At 48.3% G+C, this 20521-nt stretch overlaps 1 protein-coding gene and 1 long non-coding RNA gene across 7 annotated transcripts in view; one reads left to right on the forward strand and one right to left on the reverse strand.

Annotated features, from left to right (window-relative positions):
- Positions 1-10662, forward strand: part of LOC129387630 (uncharacterized) — a 54274-nt gene extending 43612 nt beyond the window's left edge. Inside the window, exon 3 of the long non-coding RNA XR_008614812.1 lies at positions 10578-10662. This is a non-coding gene — a long non-coding RNA (uncharacterized lncRNA). The remainder of the gene's footprint in view (positions 1-10577) is intronic.
- LOC126541746 (aquaporin-7-like) overlaps positions 1-18988 on the reverse strand; it is a 155411-nt gene extending 136423 nt beyond the window's left edge. For 3 of the 6 annotated variants that reach the window (XM_050188667.3, XM_050188669.3, XM_050188668.3), the window contains exon 1: positions 18517-18987. In XM_050188667.3, the coding sequence (XP_050044624.1) occupies positions 18517-18594 (78 nt within the window). In that variant the 5' untranslated portion in view covers positions 18595-18987. Of the gene's footprint in view, positions 1-18516 lie in introns of all 6 variants that reach the window. The other 3 variants (XM_050188664.3, XM_050188665.3, XM_050188663.3) reach the window with 2 other exon arrangements.
- Between the last annotated feature and the right edge of the window lie 1533 nt (positions 18989-20521).

Below are 20521 nucleotides of genomic sequence, written 5' to 3' on the forward strand. Positions count from 1 at the left end.
CGACCTCGCCCGTCGTCGCGTCGGAGAGCGACGAAAGCGCCGTTACACTTCTCAAGAACGCTTTGCAAAGTATGGCCGTAAAGAACACAAGAAAAAGAAAGGGAAGCATAAAAGCTGCAACCGGTGTTCGCGGAAGCAGCTGTCCCTCAGGGCACGCAGCGTGTGCGGGACAAGTCTCGTGCGCTGGCGGCCCGGGTTAAAAGAGAACGCTGCCTCCTCCCTCGCCGTGTCACGTGGGCGGGCTCTCGAACCTCAGCAGTGCACCGCGCGGAGCCGTGTTCATAGGCGTAACTTGGTACGCAGGTTCGTCGAATATCGAAGGGACGACTAGCGTGCACGACGATGCCGTTTAGGCGGCAATCGGCGGGCTCCCCTTAACTTGCCCGCAGGCCGCCCATTATCCTTATTATCTCTTCGCTTCGGCGGCTCTGTGTCTTTCTTCCGTGCACTGTGGTTCGCGCTGTGCTCCCGGGGCGAGTGTCTTGTTGGCCGTCGATACGGGGCCAAGGCCCCCAGACGGCACGACAGGGATCGGAGAAAGTAAGCGCACGCACGGACAACACTGGTGGCATAACAGGAACAGCAGTTTATTATGGCTGGCCAGGGGCGCGCTGATAGATTTGTACGCGTAAGGACGGTGTCCGTGTAATATCTGATAGCACACAGTTTCTCGTATACCCTCACATTACATCTTTTTTTTATGATGAAGAGCTCCTTATGTCGTGTTGTCTAATTATTATGAACGCACAAAAAGTGCCTGTGACGTTCTGCTGATGAGCACGATGCCGTGGTTTCGATTCCTCGATAGCGGCGGCTTCATTCCGGTGGCATGCCAGAAAGCTCCTCTACCATGCTTTGAGTGCAGGTTAAAGAACTCAAGGGGGCCAATTTTGTCACGAAGTCGGACGGCAGAATGGTAGGTTTTTATGAAAGCGTTGAAATCCGGCGATGTCTTGTGCGATCTCGGAAACGGAGCGCAGGTCCTCTAATTCTTCATCTGCCATGCGATGCCTCAAGCCACCAGGTGTCCATATCAATCAGGAGCGCCCTCTAATACGACGTGCCTTACATCTCACTGTGCAGCGACCCAGCCAGGACTACATGCGTTTCACATGCGTTCACAGCAAACATACATACAGCAAACATACATGCGTTCATGAGCGATCATGATCATATATAGTATGGTCCCACCGATAATGTTGAAGCGGCCAAGCAGAAAGGCACTCGCATTTCTCCATCGTCGCCATGACTTTAGTGAGGACACTTTGAAGTCAAAGAAGCATCGGGAACACTTTAGGGACATCACGGAAAGAAGGCCAGAAGGTGCTATTCGCTGAGAGAAGCAGTTGGGCAAAAGTTCTCGCGCGGAAACCGGCGAATTTATTTAGCGTGACCCCTTTGCCAGATGAACCCCGCGAAGCGCCGACGCTCCTAATAGGGGCTCGTATTACCTGCGAGATAAGCGAGAAGAGAGCCGCAAACGGTCATCGCCTCGTTTCTCTCTCTGCCCACATATGCAGGCATGCCCGTTTCTCATTGTCTGCCGCCGTTTGTGGGCAAACAATCTGCGTCGCCGTCCGCGGTGGTTCCCGGCCGATTATATCCGACGGCGCCGTCGGGGCTGGCACGGGCACAATGTGCGCGTGTGTCCGGTGCACCGCACACACTGTGCACGGGCAGTGCTCGATGGCGCCGCCACGTGACCCGCTTTCGCGTCGCGTCCGCACCGTTCACACGGCAAGCGCGTCCGCGGCGCAGTGCGCGAGCACAAGGCGCGAGTCTGTTGTACGGGAGCGTCGTTTGCGTCGGACGTCGCATTCCGGGAGGCAACGTGTTTGCTGAATGCGCCTTCCACCCTTGCGTGTGTGTGTGTGTTTTTTTTTTTCCTTCGTTCACAGAGCCTGTCAGGAGTCGATTTGTAAAAAATAAAATAAAAATAAAGACTAGTTAACGGTCCTTTACTGAAGCGAGTACGTGCACGTTTCCGTCGCTTGTTTGTTGACTGTTGGCGCCGAACGGTCCCTCTTACGAGAGTTCCACCATTGGAGCTCTGTATCCTATGACTCTGCTATGCCATATAGCGAAGCGGTCTTGTCCCTTCGAATAATGCACGCGTGTGCCGGGCAGGGGCTTCCAAATGACAATTACCCCGTGGTTCCATTTGGTGTCCGTGTTCCCAACGACAACACCATATAGCGGGTGTGGTCGTTCGTTTATTCATCGGGTTTGCTATATATATATGTTTTCGGAGTCTGTTTTGTCCCAGCAAGCGCACATCCGAGAGGCGTACCGCGGGAATCGTGCTAAAGATCGCGTGAGACGCGTCTTGTGAAATTCATCTCATGGCCGCTCGTGCAGCGGAAGACGGCGCAACACCTCCTTGTCGTACATTGGCCAACGAGGATGTTTTGTTTTACAGGACCTTCGAGCATACGCTGCACGTACGAAATGTGCGCAAGTCGTTGTAGGCGCAAGTGCGAGCGCGTGGGCCGAAAACTCGTGGCTTTGAGTACCTTTATCCACGATACTCGAGACATATTGTTGCGCAGTTGTGCATTCAGTTAGATATCAGCACCTAGCGCGCACTGAGCGGGTTGTGCTGCGGTCAAGCTTACAATATACTTTTCTTCCATATTTTACGTATCAGCTTACAAGCAGTTGCAATATTTGCAGAGTACTGGACCAGCCGGACAATCGTCCACTATCAGAACTGAAAGCTTTTGGTCAGTACTGTCAGAGAACATCCACGCTAAAGGCCTTACTCGCGTTATTAAGGTTCCTACGGCCTGCGGGGCTTCACTATAGACTAAGAACGCCGCCCCCTGCCGCTCTGTAGTGTACGCGGTTTGTTTGTGCTCGTCTCTATTTCTCTCTATCTCTCCCTTCCGCTCTCTTTCTCTTTTTATTCCCCTTCACCCTTCCCCCCGTGCAGAGTAGCCAACCGGAACTGCCTCTGTTTAACCTCTCTGCCTTTTTATGCATCATTCTCTCTCTCTCTCTCTCCACAGAAATGCGAAGATTCATGCAGTGTGCAACTCTTACTCGCGCAATCAACCATTACGTTTGTAATTGAATAGTTATTTTTCATTCGGCCTGAGAGGTTATCGATATCCAAGCATTTCACTGCGCTTTGCCAAACGTCGCGGAACCGTTTTCGAAGGCACTGTCCGCTGACGTATCAGAGGTAGGGGACCTGGCCAGGCACGTCAGTGCAAATTTCCGAGACAGCGAAATAAAACGAAGCGAGCATAATCCAGCATGCCTCGTATGCGAAAATGGCGTGCGCCCTAGGTATGGAACGAGAAGACAACAAAAACAAAACAACCAGTAGAAATCTCGATCACGCGCAGCTTCGGAGGCGTGGTCGACGAATTCCCTGCGTAAGCCCGTAGATTACTACGGACGTCGCACGGTTAACCGGGAGATTCTGCGCACAGGTTCGCCGCCGTTTTGCGGAGCAGCTGTTTCTCGCACGCCTGACGCGAGCAGAGACTCGGCGATGTGCCGCTCTCGGCCGCTCGGCGCTGGCTGCTTTGTGTTGGGAGTATGATAAAGTATGGTTGCACAGCTCTATAACATAACGGGAGTATTATTATGCCGGGGAGATTAATTGCCCGCACCGCATATGTTGCTCGGCGAAGCCAGCGCGCAGCGCTCGTTTCTGAGTCGTGGCTATATAGCGGCATCGTCCAGAGCTCTTTTGTTGAAAACGCGCTACGCGATGCCGCCATCGCCGTTGCCTTTGTTGCACAATACGTAGAAGCTGGGTGGTCGGGAGGGTGCGCGGGCCACATTCGCAGGCTTAGCGCCCAGAAAGTTTGGTGCACTGCTGGAGTGGCTATAGCGAAAAGAAAGGCATCAGAAAAGAGAAAGAGGGAAGACACGGGCAACTGATTCGTGCATTTTTGCTGCACGGTAATTTTGAATGCGCGGCTGAACGAGAAAGGGGGTGACGGATACGTGGAATGGTTCATTTCTGCGTACACTGGCGAGGAGTAGAGCTTCTGTTTTCAATACAGCGCACACGGTGTCTATATGGCGACGCAGCCTTCCTGCGTTGTGTTCTTGATGTGGTAATTGAAATCGTAAATGCAGATACGGGGACCTCTGATAACCAACGTCTATAGAAGTGAAATCATTAGCCAAATATGAAAAAAAAAGAAACTTAATGTTGTGCGTTCTCCTTATAACGCAGCACCTCCGACTTTGAAGTAGTTAAACACCACGCCTTCCTTTTTCAATCAGCTTGCGTAACCTTCATTTAAGTTCAGCAGCACTTCATCCATTGATGAGGGATAAATATCGTTTGTTCAAAATAAGACAGGGAAATGTGGACGAAGAATCTGCCCTGGTCGCCTTTAGGCTGGGGCTTAATGTAGTCGTAGTTCCTTTTTAGCTGCATGAAAATAGTGCACAATAGAAGACTCTCTGTTAGACCGCACAGGTGTTCTAGTTAACGCTTCGAGTCAGATGACTTTTGCTTCCAATTGCCTATTGTCTTTTCGCACTGAGCCTGCAAAGTGTCTCGGTTAACAGTTGATGGCTTTTCCACTGGGCCTCCTTTTTAATTTTTATACTTTTAGGCACAGCAATATGAACATCTTTCCTATGTTCTCGCCATACAGTGAGTATCGCAAGAATATCGGCTAACCGTGACGGGCGAAAGCTTCTCTGCGTTTGTGTGACGCCAGCACATTTCTCAAGCAGTCAATATCCTCTTGCATTTATCGGCGAGAAGATCTCCGACATAGTGACGCCGAAAGAGAAAATAACGCAAGTGCCACGTTTTTTCAGTTGACGCTGCGAAAGTGGTCTCTTGGAGCAGTATACCTGCAGTCTATCGGACGATTTTCTCGTTGGTCAACCGAATTAAAACCTGTCAATCAGCCGGAGCGCATTACTGCTCCGTATCAAATGTGGGGCGATCGAGATGTCGGTTTCAAGAAACCACATTTCGCTGACGCTGAACGGGTAGTTGAAGTATGCTGAGCAACAAGGGCAGAAGCGCGCGCTTCTGTGCGTGCTTGCGCGTGTGCGTGCGTGCGTGCGCATGTGTGTTGTGAAGGGGAGGGGAGTGATGTTAGTAGCCGCAGGATGCTAATTGGATGGTCTTGTGTGCCGCGCTGTCCTTGTCATTGTGCGTGCGCCCTTTATATGCGCGTAGTCGCCCAGGGCATCACGCAATTATACGATTCGCTGGCTGCACACCGCGAGGCAACCGGGTCGGTATCTTAATCCCGAGTGGCGGCGGGTCACGTAGCACCCGCGGGCTCGATCTGTGCACCCAAGTGACGGTGAGGTTGCAAGCCGATGCCGGCCATCGGCGTCGAGTGCCGTTCGCGATCGAAGTGCGCACGGGTACGGTTGGCAGCTCCGAGGACGGAGTGAACGGGAACTGTTACGCACGCGGTTGTAAAAGCCGCCAGAGGCGAGCTGATCCGTCGCCTCAATTTTTTGTCCAGATAACGCGGCGCTGTTAACGGAAGGGTCAGGTTTAAGATAAACTTGGAAAACAAGCGCTTCATGAGCTCGGCTTTGTAGGACTCCAGCTTTGTAGGACTCGAGCTTTGTAGGACTCCAGCTTTGTAGGAATCCAGCTTTGTAGGACGACAGAAGACTAGGTGGAGCGATGAAATAAGGGAATTCGCGGGAGCTAGTTGGAATCGGTTGGCGCAGGACAGGGGTAATTGGAGATCGCCTTCGTCCTGCAGTGGACATAAAACAGGCTGCTGATGATCATGATGATGATGACGATGATGATGATGATGATGATGATGATGATGATGATGATGATGATTATCTGTAGAGTTATGGACTGTAGACTAGAAGGACATAAACATCGCAGATCTGGTCTTATGTTTCTCAATATGTGCAGTTTCTTGCTCGCTACATCATAGGTTAATTCTAGCCGCGACGGAATAACTTTACAGCGAACCCGTTTTGCGCTTACTCACTACAACACAATCAGGAGCGAACAAAACTTGCACGCTCGATCACTCACCCATCGCTAGCTCACTTGCTCTCCCGATTACTCACTCACTCGCTTTGCCAGGTGCGGCCGACCACTTGTAAATGATAACGCACGTTCACCGCTCCCGGCATTTTTGATTCCCTGCGCGCAGTCGGCTACATAGCTGTCGATAAGAAATTGACTGCCCAAATAATAGCTCGAAATCGTGACGCACACACAACCACTAACTCCGGAGAGCTTCGTTGTTCTCCAATCTACTACAGGTAGCTTGCTGCACGCAGCACCGTTGTGCACGTTGTATGAGTGATCGTTGCGAAGTGCTTTCAACAAATCGGCTCATTTAAAAGCGATCTGTCAGACCAGTGTCAAAGCGAAGCACGCTTTCGGGTGCACCAGATAGGCAAACGTGGTCCTTGGTTCCTTACAGCGGCAGGCATTTCACACGTGACCTGGCGTGGGCACTACACGTGTGGAAGAAATAGCTGCACCCGTAACGCGGTTACTGGTTAGATTGCGGCTGCTCTAAAATCGAGAAAACGTGCGTAACGGAGTGACCATAAACCACAGGCATACAGATTTTTCCTGTCTGACTGCAGTACTAGAAGGACGCAGGTGATTTACGTGAGTATGGTGCAGAGGGTATCTGGTAGCCCGAATCTGATTGACTATAAAATTATTCCACTGAATTGCACCGTGTCGCGGGCATGTGCAGTGCACATAATGTGGAGCGAGAATGCGTCAATGAAAGCGCCAAGAGGCTTGCTTGCCCTGTTGGCGGCGCTATTTCTCGGCTTAGCTAAACCTTTCGTACGCGACGCTTTTCTTGGGCGATCGCTGAAGTGTATAGATTCGGTTGCCTTGAGGGAAACTCACAGAGCTCACTCGCGTACTTGTATGCAGACGCTTGTGTCTGTCACCTAACTAAGCCTTGTGCAATTTACTGCAGGGCTCAGTGTGATCTTTCTAAATATACTACTGCGTGTGTCGTGCTCTATAGTTAGTGTTGAAGGCTGCGTCAGCGATTCTAACCTGCGAATGTAGCATGTAACCGTGACGCAGACCGATGCTTGTGTCATCGTCTCAGTCGTTGATCGAAATTAAACGGTTTTCTTTCATTTTTTTTTTTCTCTTTTCTTTTCCTTTTCTTTTTTTTTGCATTTGCGCGAAACTCCAAGGACCGCTCAACGGCGTTCAATTGGACATTAATGCTTTCGCATTCACAACTCATAACAAATGCTTAGGTGTCCTCGGAATTTAGGATTTGTAGTGAAGTATCTGCAGGTTATGAACAAGGGAGACTTCAATGAGATATTTAGAGATTAGCTTGATGTCACACACTTAGCATGGTACCTCAGATCTAAGGATTAAAAAAGAAAGGTTTATTGGGTTTAACATGAAGTAATACATGGACTGCTACTCTGAACATGGTCAAATTTGGCCATGTTATCGAATTCCACTATCTTTGCGTTTTGAGCCAATCAAAGACGTAGCCGCCATTGAGCCTATAAGAGCTTACCAGATGGCAAATTCGACAATATGGAGAAATTTCTCAGTGCCCAGTTCTCGATGGGCTACATGAGACACTGAATGCGTGGGAAATTGCCCGGATTTTTTACTCAGATGGGGTTGGTTAACGTACTTAAGGAAATCTTTGAAAACATTAAGAATGAGTTGCGCATTTGGCCTGGCAACTTATCGACGAGTGACGGCTCCAAACCATGGGTACCTTATTCTGTAAACCGCCCACGTATACTGTGTGGCCGTATGCCGTCCGCGTCCTCTGTAGTCCTTGTCGCTCAAGGCCCTGTCAGAGCAAGATGTCGACCTTAGCAAAGTGCTTAGACAAGAAGAAAGTGCGAACCATTGCGGATTGTGTTACGCGTCTAGTTACTTTTTGAACAAGGCTGAGCGTCAGCGTGTATAGTCATTTCGTTACTTTCGCTTCGCTGATTACAATTTTGTTTTAGCTCGCCGCTGTCCACGCGAGGCGCTGAGGGAATCGAATCGGCTACCGTTCACAGCAGTGACAAGGACGGAGGGGGGGGGGGGGGGTATTTGACGAGGGCCGTCCTTGGATATCCGTTCGATTAAGAGAAGCGGTGTCATTGCCGAACTTCTTTTCGTGCAATGAATGATTTTAATTTGATGTAGCATAAGTCGTGAGCTTCTCGTTCTGATTAAACGTGCCGGTAGGTCCATTGTCAAAGGGAACGGTAACGTACGTGGCTCACATCTTCCGTGCGTGCTGCAATTGCTTGTATCTGCGGCAGTGCGGCCGATGTAGTATGCAGGCACATAGAAAGGAGCAGATGCCATCTTCCACAAGTCATCTGCCGCGAAGCTGAACGTTTCCAGACTCGCCACAGATGAAAATTAGCTCATGCTCAGATTACGTGCGTTCCCTTTAGCACACCGTGTAGAAGTTGCTGTTGTTGTTAAGAGGAAGCTTTAGCTCGGGCCCAACTCCGACGCGGCCTATTCAAATACATGTAACAACGCAAAAACGTTTTTCTGAGATAACCCCTGGACCGATTTTAATGAAATTTGTTGCATTTGAGAGAGAAAGTTAAATTCTAGTGACTGTTGGAAGCGGAATTTTGATTTAGGGCTTGAATTTTGTCAAAAGGATTTTCAAAAATTCAGACGTTTGAAAAAAATAGATGCACGGAGTTTAGAAGCTAATAGCTCTGCATCAAGAACAGATATCGCGATTCTGTAAACGGCATCCATTAGACCATTCAAAGCGGACGAATTTGATATGTCAGTTTACATCTTACGTGAATTTGTTACGTTGTTTACGAAGGTTCTGCAAAAGTTGTAGTTACACATTACTCCATTTCTTGAGGTTCATGTGTAACATATCAATTTTGTCCGCTTTAGATGTGCTATCAGGTACAATTCACAGAATTGCGATATCATTTTTTCTTGCTGAGTTACGGAGTTGTAAACTTGATAGTTTCGTTTTCTGAAAATTTGCAATTTTTGCCAAATTTTTATAAAATTTGGACGACCTAAATCGAAAATTCGAAACCAACAGTCACTAGATTTTAAGCTTTTCTTTTAAATGCAGCAAACCCCGTCAAATTTCGTGCAGTGATTGCCGAGAAAAACGAATTCTCCTTTTACATGTATTTAGATAGGAGCACCCGAGCTAAAGCTTCCTCTTAAGCATCAAATGGCCCATTCAACAAGACAGCTGGAGTATGTAGCAGCGGAACGGCACCTAAATTCCCATTGGCTGCGACGCCACGTCATGAGCGCACCGTATCTCTCTCAGCCTGCGCTGCCAACACCACAGTCTTTAACCCGCACCAATAATAACCCACACAAATTTAATCGCAAAACTTGATAACATACCTCGCAGCGAAACTCGAAAATATTACTCGAAGCGAAAAAATCGAAGGACCGCTCAGTGGCGTTCAATTCGCAACTCATAAGAAGTGCTTAGGTGTCCTCGGAATTTTTGACAATGTCTTTCTTGCTGTCTGTCCTTTTTGAGAAAATCTAGGAGGGAGATCTGCACTATGCTGATGGCTATGTATCGAGCAATGACAAGCTGGAGAGCTATTCGGATGCTGATCGACCCAACCGAGAGTGACAATCGCCTCGATGAGCTTGGCCTGACGCGAGCCCGCAGGGGCTGCGAGTGCTAAGACAGATCAGCCGGGCAATCAGATTCACGTTCACCAATTTTCTTTAAATATTCTGTAATTTTGCTCTTTCAACAGCTCTGGTCAATCACGTAACAAACCGCAAGAACTGTTTCACTAGCAGAGAGAGAGGGGGGAGAGAAACGAAGGAAAGGCACGGAAGTCAACTAAACGCAGATGCGGTTTGCTATCCTACGCGGGTATACGGGGCGATAAGGGATAGGAAGAAATACTGGGGGTACCGCTTCGTCCGAAGGCACACGTCTAAGCTACAATCACTCATCGAGGTCTGTCGACTTCAGGAACTACAGCAATGCACGCATCGCTTTCTGGTGCTTGTGAGGCATCTTGCACGGCGGCCCAAGCAATTTTACGCCGTGAATGATCTTGAATCTAAGTGATCTAACGTGGCGCGAAGTAGAAGACGGTGGTCGTCATAGCGGGGACATATACGGAGGAGATGTCCAGTCGTATTCTCGCACCCATCATCTGTCGCAGGAAAGTGCGGCACTCATCCCAATGAGGGACGAATAGCTCTTGGTTCACCCCGAGATGTGGGCGCCGAGAACTTGCGTGCGTACGAGTGCTCCGCCTCGATCGGCGGCTCTTTCGACAACGCGGCAACAGCAGGGCAGAAGCAGCTGCGATATCGTGCGTATACTCGAGGCCCCTTCCGCGCAATGCGTGTCGTCGCCTGGACGGCTGCCAGCGAAACCCACGTCGCTCGCGTTCGCTCGCCCGCTCTCTTTACACGTCGGGCGGGCAGCGAAGTAACCTATCGATTACGAGACGTACCACGCGAAGAATGTGACTGAGTGAGAAATTGATAGCTAGTATCTGCATTCCTTCCACGCGTTCGCTCTTTATGTCGTGGTCAATGTTTATATTGTGGATCGATCAGGTTGATAATGGAACGGCGTTGTTGTTTCAACTTCTTTTTTTCTTTTTCTGTGCAGAACTTTGGTAATAATCGACACTTCTCGCGTATGGTCATGGTGGGAAGGAGACAGACAACTGAATAAAGAACGTTTGGAAAACGTTTGTAATCATCGACATTTCTCGCGGTCAGTCTTGGTGTGGATGTGATAGAACGCTGAAATAAGGCACGTGAAAGTGCGGCTTTGACTCGTGCGCAAGTGCTATAGAGAAAAGTCTTGGGACAGCATTCTTAGTGAAGACTCCCACGTAAGAGCCGAAACGCCAAGTTTTTAATCAATTTAACCTTGGTCAACGTCCATGTCCAGTTTCATCATGGCAGTATTTCTAAATGTTGATGCGCTAAGGAAGCCCTGTATAGTATTGGCGGCTGAAGACAGGCAGATGTCAATAATACGGGCTCTTGAGTGTTTCCGCTTCTGTTTTCTCGAATGCATGCCTATCTATCTATCTATCTATCTATCTGTCTGTCTGTCTGTCTGTCTGTCTGTCTGTCTGTCTGTCTGTCTGTCTGTCTGTCTGTCTGTCTGTCTGTCTGTCTGTCTGTCTGTCTGTCTGTCTGTCTGTCTGTCTGTCTGTCTGTCTGTCCGTCCGTCCGTCCGTCTGTCTGTCTGTCTGTCTGTCTGTCTGTCTGTCTGTCTGTCTGTCTGTCTGTCTGTCTGTCTGTCTGTCTGTCTGTCTGTCTGTCTGTCTGTCTGTCTGTCTGTCTGTCTGTCTGTCTGTCTGTCCGTCCGTCCGTCCGTCTGTCTGTCTGTCCGTCCGTCTGTCTGTCTGTCTGTCTGTCTGTCTGTCTGTCTGTCTGTCTGTCTGTCTGTCTGTCTGTCTGTCTGTCTGTCTGTCTGTCTGTCTGTCTGTCTGTGTCTGTCTGTCTGTCTGTCTGTCTGTCTGTCTGTCTGTCTGTCTGTCTGTCTGTCTGTCTGTCTGTCTGTCTGTCTGTCTGTCTCGTACAAAGGCTCACCACAGAAGCTTGTTTCACTGCCACGGAAGGCGTAAATGGTTGGTTCGCGTGAATCGTGCCTAACACTGGTTTCCTTTCTTTATCTAACCGAAACGTCCTGTGTGGAGTCACATGCTAACACAATAAATTGTTCCCCCAAAGCAGCAAGTGAAAGTTACTCCAGTTCATTATTTTCTCTAATGCAGTATGAAAATCAGTGTGTCAAGCAATACCTAAGGTTGGCGTGAATTCACGCCATTGGCGCTGATTTATGCCTGGCCTGACAAAGAAGCTCTCTGTAATGAAAAGCCCGATAATACCATTGGACATTTATTAATTGGAAATATAGGGGGCGGGGGGGGGGAGTAGTATTGGGGAGTGGTAGTGGCAATCTGGGTCCGAGTGCACAAAATGTTAAAGGTCCTCCCGATTGATCTAGAGCGCGCGGCCGCACACACAATTAAGGTTCTATTTTCTGCACGAAGAAGGCAGCTCCCGAAAGACCTACACCGCCTTTGTGTGCCAATGATTGTGGGCGGTGTTGTAGCACACGCTGTTCATGTAGGCCATGTTTGATCAGCACTAACTCGGCTGATTTCACGCCAGCATGCGCGCAAATAGAATAGTCGGCACTCGTCATCAGAGCGAGTGGATAATCGTGCGGGTTCCTTTCGTCGGAAAATAATCGCACCGAGCGCGAAACGAATCTTCGTAGTGACGGGGACAGCTAAGAGAGGAACAGATTGCCGCCCGGTCGTCAGCTGCGGGTTCTCGCAGCGACCTCGACTTGCTCGCAAATAGCAAAGAGTTGAGAAAGGAGACATGTAGGCGGGAGACGCAGAAATGAGCACTGCACTACATCAGACACGCACGGCTGTCCGAATAATTGTTTCACATCGCGTGGGCGCGCGCCCCAGAAAAGGCGAACGATTCAGAGGCATCCGTTCCGCAACGGGCGGCGCGTTTCAACGAATTCTCGAAATAACGTTGATGAAAACCGCAACCTTAATTATATCGGCCCTGGCTCAGATTGCAATGCCGACGAGCACAGAGAAACAAAGCGCGCGCTAAAATAGGTAAAGCATAAAGTAAGAGCGAGAGAGAGAGAGACGGTGAGAAGCAACGACGTCAGCAACGTTTGCCGGTTCGTGTTTACAGCTACATAAGCTGCGACCGAGGCTCGATTCGGGCACGGCTTTTACTCAGACGCCACTTCGACGAGTGAATGCCCGCACCTTCGACTGTGTCTCCTTCTTTCTTTATTCGTAGCTCCAGGCGTCACTGACCTTAATTGACGAACGGGCCCCGCGACGCTGCAGACTCGTCTCTCTCCATTTTTACCGTTTTGTGACTCTAATGACTTTACATTGTTTTGTGTTTTGTTCGGCTCCTTGTGCTCTGTCCGTGCATACCTTGACGTGCGAGCGTTTTCATCACCTCGACCGCGCCCCCCTAAACCTCGTGGCATACGAAGAAAAAGAAAGAAAAAAAAAACTTTGTGAGACGTGTGGAAGAGCGGAGATGCAGACATTTTCTTCGTGGAGATAAGACTGGGGAGTTCGCGCTGCAGCCGTCAGGGAGCCCGCATCGTCGGCGCTGTAACAAATTTATGATCGCTTGTCCCGACTTTGATTTATCGAAAATGCATCGCTCGGTCGGTGAGGCGCCTGCGGCCGCGAGACTTACGGTGCAGCGGCGGCGTATAATGGCTAGATTAATTTCGTTACTCAGAGCGTTGATGGCCTTTGCGATCGCTTCCCACCCGTTGTACACCAACTCTTACTTCGTTATTGTTTTTATTTATATATGTGTCTGGAATCTGAACGATGCATGTGCAGCAGTGTTAACTTTACCTTAATCCAGTGACTCCTTGCCATGTACGTGCGCCTTTTCTGTTTCAGAAAATTTCCGCTGTATTCCTGTTTTCTTTTTTTCTTTTTGAGGTTGTTATACGACATGCAATAAAAGCGTCTACCCCGTTTCACCGCTTGTCCTAGATCGTAAATACGGTCGTTCGTGCTGCCAAAGCTATAAACTCAACACCTTTTCTAGCGAGACCGTTTTGTCCGGGCTAAAAAGGAGAGGGTGTTGCTTGTTACAGACACGTTTCTATAGCGCGCCCACCTACTTGGCTAAGTGCTTCGTGACGTAATCCGTTTTGTGAGGAACGAGACGCGACATGGATGAAGGGGAAATTACACGACTACAGCATGCATATGTTCCTATTCGCCAGGGTTTTACGATTCAAGTCGAAAGAAAACTAAACAAGCAAAGGTTACAAAAAAAGGAAAGACTCACTAAATAACAAACTATAGACGAAAGCCCTCCGGAGACGCACTAGTGCACCTTAATTCGCGTTTCCGTCGCGCGCAGTGGACCGTTTTCAATCATCCGTGCCTGGTAGTAAATACGCTTCGGCGCCATTAGCCTGGTGTGGTGGACTGCATAGTAGCTCGGTGGGTCGGGAGGCAGCTAGACGTGTCCAAGTTACGTCCGGCGTACGAACTTCGCGGTTTGCGTTTGCGCAGTAAACGACCGGGACAAAGTGGAACTCTCGCTTCTGCACACGCACTAGGCCGGCGTATCGCCGAGCCGTACTTGATGCAGGAGCGGACGTTGTACTGCTTTCGGAGGACTTCGCAAAATAACCCAACCTCATTGTTGAGAAGCATGTGAGAGTCTGTGAACAACTTATATGTTTGTGAAACGGAACGGCGAAGACTTGCTCAGAGAAGTCATATCTGTCTTCCGGTTAACCTGCCCTGCCTTTCTCATCTCTTTTATCTCTCTCTCTCTCTCTCTGTAGCGTCGTTTTGTTACCTCAAAATCGATTAGACGTACGTTACTCGCGCAATAAATCGCAGTGAGATTTAACGAACTTCCGCTAATTAGCGCGTTCAATTACTCGCTATATCGTATAGCAGTATGTAGCAGCAGAGTATAGGGCACTTGCTGTATTGAAGTCATACCTAGATTAAGTCGCATCTGTTCAGACGACATTCCAGCCTTATAACCGTCTTTTAATTATACGTCCCGTAGCCCTGTGGGCCCACATTAACGAGAAAAAAAAAGGTTTTTACGCTAGACCCGTTCGTAAAAGCAGACGCCGGTAAATCGTGATGCTTCACACACATCATTATATCGAAGGCGGCGGGCGACTGACAAACGGCTCTCGCTATAACGAACAGCCCCGCGAATTCGACCCCACGTATGTAGAGTCGCTTGCGAACGACCCCCGTGGCGCGCGTTCGGCCTTTCCATTCACTTTCCGGCTGAAACAGCGCGATGCCTCAAGGTCAACCTCCCCTTAGTTTGTCAGAGCGATGTGGTGACGCGACCGCCTCTCGTTAGGAGAGGGTAGTGGCGGCAGCGGGGGGCAGACCGTTGGTCAAACGGAAACGGGACGCTCCCCCGGTGATGGACAGCGCGGTCGAGCGTGTAGCGATGCTGCCTCGTGGCCATCGTACCCACGATGCATGTCGTACCACCGCCATTTGTGTCCGGGAAGTCCGCGTCGACGTAGACGAGCACTCCTTCGAGGAGCGCGCCGCGCGCGCTCCGTGATGGGGTCCTTTGCGTAAAGGCCGACGGAAGTCTACGTCAATTCAAATATATGCATTACGGTTGATTTTGCTGCTGCCGTTGAAAGATAGGCTTCGAATGTGACATTAAAGTTCACATAACTTTTTTTCTTTCTTTTGCCTTTAGAGTGAACAGCTGTGACGGTACGTCGCGCATCATATTGACGCACAAAGCATATAGTTTGGCGAAGGCTTATGTAGTAGGCATTTGCCTCTCGCAGAACCACGAACGTTGTTGAGATGTGTAGGTTTGCATATATCCTCTCCCGCCATCGCTTAAGCACATGATTAAATGCCGTATACAACAGATGTACACTACGATCCACCATTAAAGGGAGCGCCTAACCAGTAATAAAGCCAACTTAACTTTAGCATTTTTTCACCTTCATCGGGTAAAAGCAGTTGATATAATCAACTGGACGTTCATTCACCCACGAGAATGTAGTCTAGGGGCTTTTATGCCATATCTCAGCGGTAATCCGTGGTGGAATATGAACTACGCGTTATCTTTAACGCTGGACCAAGAGAGAGAGAGAGAGAGAGACAGAGAGAGAGAGAAGAAGAAGAGGGAAAATAGGGAGCTTAACCAAGGATGTGCCTGGTTGGCTACTCTACACTGGGGGAGGGGAAAATGGAAGAACGGATAAAGAGAGAAAAGAAAAATAATAGTTCACAGTCACTCGCAGAGGAATCTCCACTGTCACAACCGTTCATATAATCCAGTGTCCTTCAAGAAACACAGAAGGGCTTTTGTGGCTTTTTTCATTCAAGAACGCATAGGCCATGGTCCAAGGATCTTTTCTTCTGAGAGCGCTCTATTGTCTAGCAGGTTGAGTTTCGCTTGTAGAGTACGTCGTTGAGTGTCAGCGAATGGGCAATGACAAAAACTGTACATATATTCAAAGGGCATCATTTACGATGCATGCTCCGAGTAACTGCTATGCGCGTCGATTAAGATATGTGGCAAGCCCGCGTGAACTGAGGATTCGGCTGACAACACCCTCCCCCCTTTCTGCCTGCGTCCTTGTACACTTACCGGAGCCTATTTCGTTGCTTCGGGGCCTGAAGGTACTGTGCTTACACTGTAGATGAATCCTTTCGGGCCCGCTATTCTAAGCACTAATGCGAAGCGAAATAAAGGCGCTGTCTGCCTATACGCCGTACCTGCCCGTTGTACATCACCGGGTCTGGCTCCGCAATCTTCTTTTTTTCTCTTATTCGTATTATTTTTTCCTCTTTTCTTAAGCAATATCTTTTCTATCTGGCAGTGTGCTGAAACTGGACGGAGTAGCCAGCTTTCCGTAGAGTCAGCTTCATTGCATATAATAAACATTTCCCTCTCTTATTCTATAACATAAGAAGAGTGGTGGGGAAGGTGCAACTTTATATGCACCGTTACTATTAGCATTAACCAGAGTTTACTGCTCGCATTATTGGCGAACGAGCGCTAATCGCGAGGTAGAAGCGATGTCTCCCCAGTGAAATTACCTGCTTTTCAAGTGATCAAACGTTTTATTTTAGTAAGAAGCCTTAATATGTTATTAATCTCAAATTGTATATTCTTTATTATTTTATTTCCTTTCCTTCTTACCTCAATCTATTGTATTATAGGTCATGTGCATATGTGAATTAGTCTTTCTTTTCTTTCTTTCTTTCTTTTTTCTTCCTTCTTGCTTCTTCTTTTGTTATTGCCCGTCATAGCGCCTCAATAAATTGACTGATTAACTTTCCGTCCATTTATATATACATATATATATATATTATCATATTGTCGGCCAGTTTTTTGGCCAAAGCAGGAGGGGCATTACAACAATAAGTTTGAAAAGTGAAGAGGCTATACAAGAATAAGAACAAGGATCTACCTCTAATTCAACCCAAGTCATCGGCTTGTTGCCTGTATATTCTGCGCCGATCTGTTCGACGCTGTTATATAGGCCCATTTTCCTCATTTTCTGCCGGAGTAATGTCTATTTACGTATAGGAGCACCAATCTACGAAACAAAATTAGTTTCATGCTATAGTCGCAATTACAAAGTTTCTCAGAGACATCAAAGGTGTGCATCCGGGACTGAAGGAGGGATCTTCGAGAGTATCCACCGATCGAGGTATACTTTAGTGGCCATGGCGTTTTGCTGCTGAGCGCGAGGTCGTGGGTACGAATACCGGCCGCGGCGGCTGCATTTCTATGTGAGTGAAATTCAAAAAACGCTCGTGTGCTTATATTGAGGCGCACGCAAGAGAACCAATCCCATGGAGTCTAAATTTATCTGGAGTCCGCCGCTACGGTGTCCCAGAGAATCCACTGGGCAGATTCACGAAGTTAAGACTCCCGAATTTAATGTTATCTTCGAAAGCGTTGAGCGTGAGCGCGTCTCTGAGGATGCTCCACGAACGTTGCGCGGAAAACAGTGCCCGTATTGTCACTGAACAAACTTCCTTCTGGACGCGAAAACTTTAATCACGAACGATATACAAATGTGAATTGTATGATATCAAAAGTTGCAATGGAAGGTGGCTCGTTCGATTAACATATGACGCACTTCGCTTTTGTTTCGCTACAACACCATCTTCATTGCATGTAAAGATGTCTGCACTGTTTAAAAAAATTATAAGAAGCAAAAAAATAGGGAAAATCTGAAACAAATGAAGTTTGTACATGTTCAGTGAGCTGGAGTATTATTGAAGACTGTAATCAACAACGTTAAAACCTTTATTCCAGACATATAGAAAGCACGCGCTCGATCAACCTGTCTGCCTCTCTCTAAATAAATTCTACTCCTCTACACGTCTACGCCTTCATAAATTCCAGGAATCACTGATCGTAAAAACAGTAAAAAAAGCACACATTCATAACGCTTCCGCTTAAGAATAAAGCTTTGAGAAATAGCCGGACTACACACATCCTGTTTCTTTGATCAGGCGCAGAATTCCGGTATGCAGATCTGACTTTTTTCAATCCTTTTTCACCAGTGGGAGGACTTCATCCAGGCCAGATTGCCCTCTCCGTTGAAACGTTCTCTGCATGCTCCGGTAACAACGTGTATTTTCGTTGCTATACATACTATATACACAAAGTATTCGCAAGTGACATGGGACACTTCTCACTACGGTAAGACGAGTGGGGAAAAAAAAAGTAGTATATTGGGTTACATTTAGTAACTCGTCGCGCCGACTACGGAAAGAAGATCGTGAAAGACAATAACGGTATAATTACCATCCGATTTGAAAAGGTTGCTTGGCTCAAACAGCGGCTCGCGCGACCGAGCGCTCCACTGAAATTTGTAACAACGCGAGTACTCTGTGCTAAGTACGTATATCCTAACGCGCTCGCAACACGACACGTCTCGGAATAAGCTGTTCAGAAGGGAGAACCGACAACGAGATGAAAGTCAGGTAAGAGCAATGGAGCAATGTAGTAAATACAGGAGCATCTTCGCTCACCACAAGAACGAACGTTCCCAGCAGTTCAGCGAGGACTTCCCGCACTACGGCGTTCTTGATCTTCACGCTGTCCAACATCGTGGGTACGACTCGCAAATGTCGACGCGCACTTCACAATGCAGGCGACTCGCAGAAATGTCAGCAGGTCAGGAAATTAGTAATAACAATAATAATGGCCAAGCAAGCAAGTCCGCCTATACGTCGAGCACCCGTATGGATGTAACGGAGATATCTTCTTCTTCCAAGTCCGCGTAGCGGCGCCCGAAGTAGCAGTCCCCGCACTTGCTCCTTCGAGTGCGAACAAAATAATGGGAGATTCTTCTTCGCGATGGCGAGAGGAAGCAAGATTTAAAAAAAGAAAGAGAAAACGAGGTGAGATAATGGAGACGAACACTGTCGTCGCCTGTGCGCGACGTGAGCTCTCGCCGCGAGAGGTGTAATCTAGATTTGCCGGCGTCGTCTGCAAGTGGTTTCGTTTTTGTATCGCAGCCGCCGCGAGTCAAGAGCTCGTAGAGAGGAGAATCCGGCCGGCGCGATTGGTTCGCGGCTGTTACGTCACCGGACGACGTAACGGTTCGAGCTGGCGCGCGAGCGCTCGCTCGTGCGTTGCCTTTTTCACGCAGCTGGGCGACGCGGATCGAGCCCTGTTCGGCGGAGAAGATACCTTGGCAGGAGACGGGCGCCGGCGGTGTAACCGCCAATTAATGACGTTTCGCGGCTCTCGGCGCTCTTTAATTACCGTGATTTCGACGGCGCGGCGCTCCCCGCTTCATTTACGAGTGATGTACCAATTGAAGTGCATGAAGCCACGTGTTGTACAGATTAAGTCATTTTCTTCCGAAGCTTCGGGGGCATGGATGTTCTACGCGACCATTTCGGGAGAATTTACGCGAATGGGGCCCGAATTCACAAATCTATTTGTTCGTAACTGACATTTTACATTGACCGGCCGCCTTCGCTAATAATATGTTCAGCATCAGAATGGCTGGGATTCGCTCTTACGAAGAATTTTTGTGCAAGAGCTTTTTGGATCATTCCACGCCAAATCAACTAGCGCTTTTTTGAACGTCACAGATATAGCTGAAAACATTTTTCACATATTTGTTGAAGTTAAAAATTCGTTCTGCACGTTTATTTTTGTTGCAAGAAGTTTTCTAGCATTCGGCGACAACTTATTTTGCCTGTCCAGATCAACTAAAAGGCATCAGTCGACATCTCTTTTTTTTTTCGAAGGTACACTGCATGATCCCTTCGTTCAGACGTTCTGAATGACTGAAGTGGAATCAAGTAGTGCAGCTGGCAAAATAGCTAATTTTTCAAATATTTGAATACTTCCAGTGCTTTTGTCCCGAGCAAAAGCGAATGAAACTGCAAAGTCTGGCTATTTTTTTCGAAACTCAGAAAAATCCACAAGGCCAAATTAAACATAGAATGGTAGCCCGGTGGGCATAGTGTAGCGACAAATATTTGAAGCTTTCAAGGTTCAGCCGATTGCCTGAAAAAAAAAAAACGGCGAGTTCCCTTTCCTTTCCTTTTTTTTCGGAGAGCTTCGTTTTCAAGGTCAAAAAAGTAGCCTTGATGGTCCGTATAAAAATATATGTGATACATCCTTAAATCGCTCTACACGTCTGCTGTGCATGTGAGAAGTTGCAAAAATGCATTATTTTTCAACCACAACAATTATTTCTTGATTGTTTGTGCCAGCACCGGCATTTCTCCGACGTGTGCCCAAGCTTGCCGGCCTGGGATGCAGACGACAAAGAGAAATGATCCTGCGAAGCTCGATCTTGCTGACTTCGTCTGCAATCAGATGACACAGAAATGGCGTTATGGTCTGCGTCTTGTTGCCAAGAGACGCACGCTCTAACGCAATGTGGCGTGTGCTTGGTGCGTGGACAGGTGAACCATATAGCCATCGCATACGTGCGATATCACTACGTGTCAATTTCGTCAGGGAGTCCTGCAGAGCTGAGTGGTACGTTTCATGCAGCTTTTTTTCTAATAG

The sequence above is a fragment of the Dermacentor andersoni genome, chromosome 2, assembly GCF_023375885.2.
Source record: "Dermacentor andersoni chromosome 2, qqDerAnde1_hic_scaffold, whole genome shotgun sequence".
Taxonomy (NCBI): Eukaryota; Metazoa; Arthropoda; class Arachnida; order Ixodida; family Ixodidae; genus Dermacentor; species Dermacentor andersoni.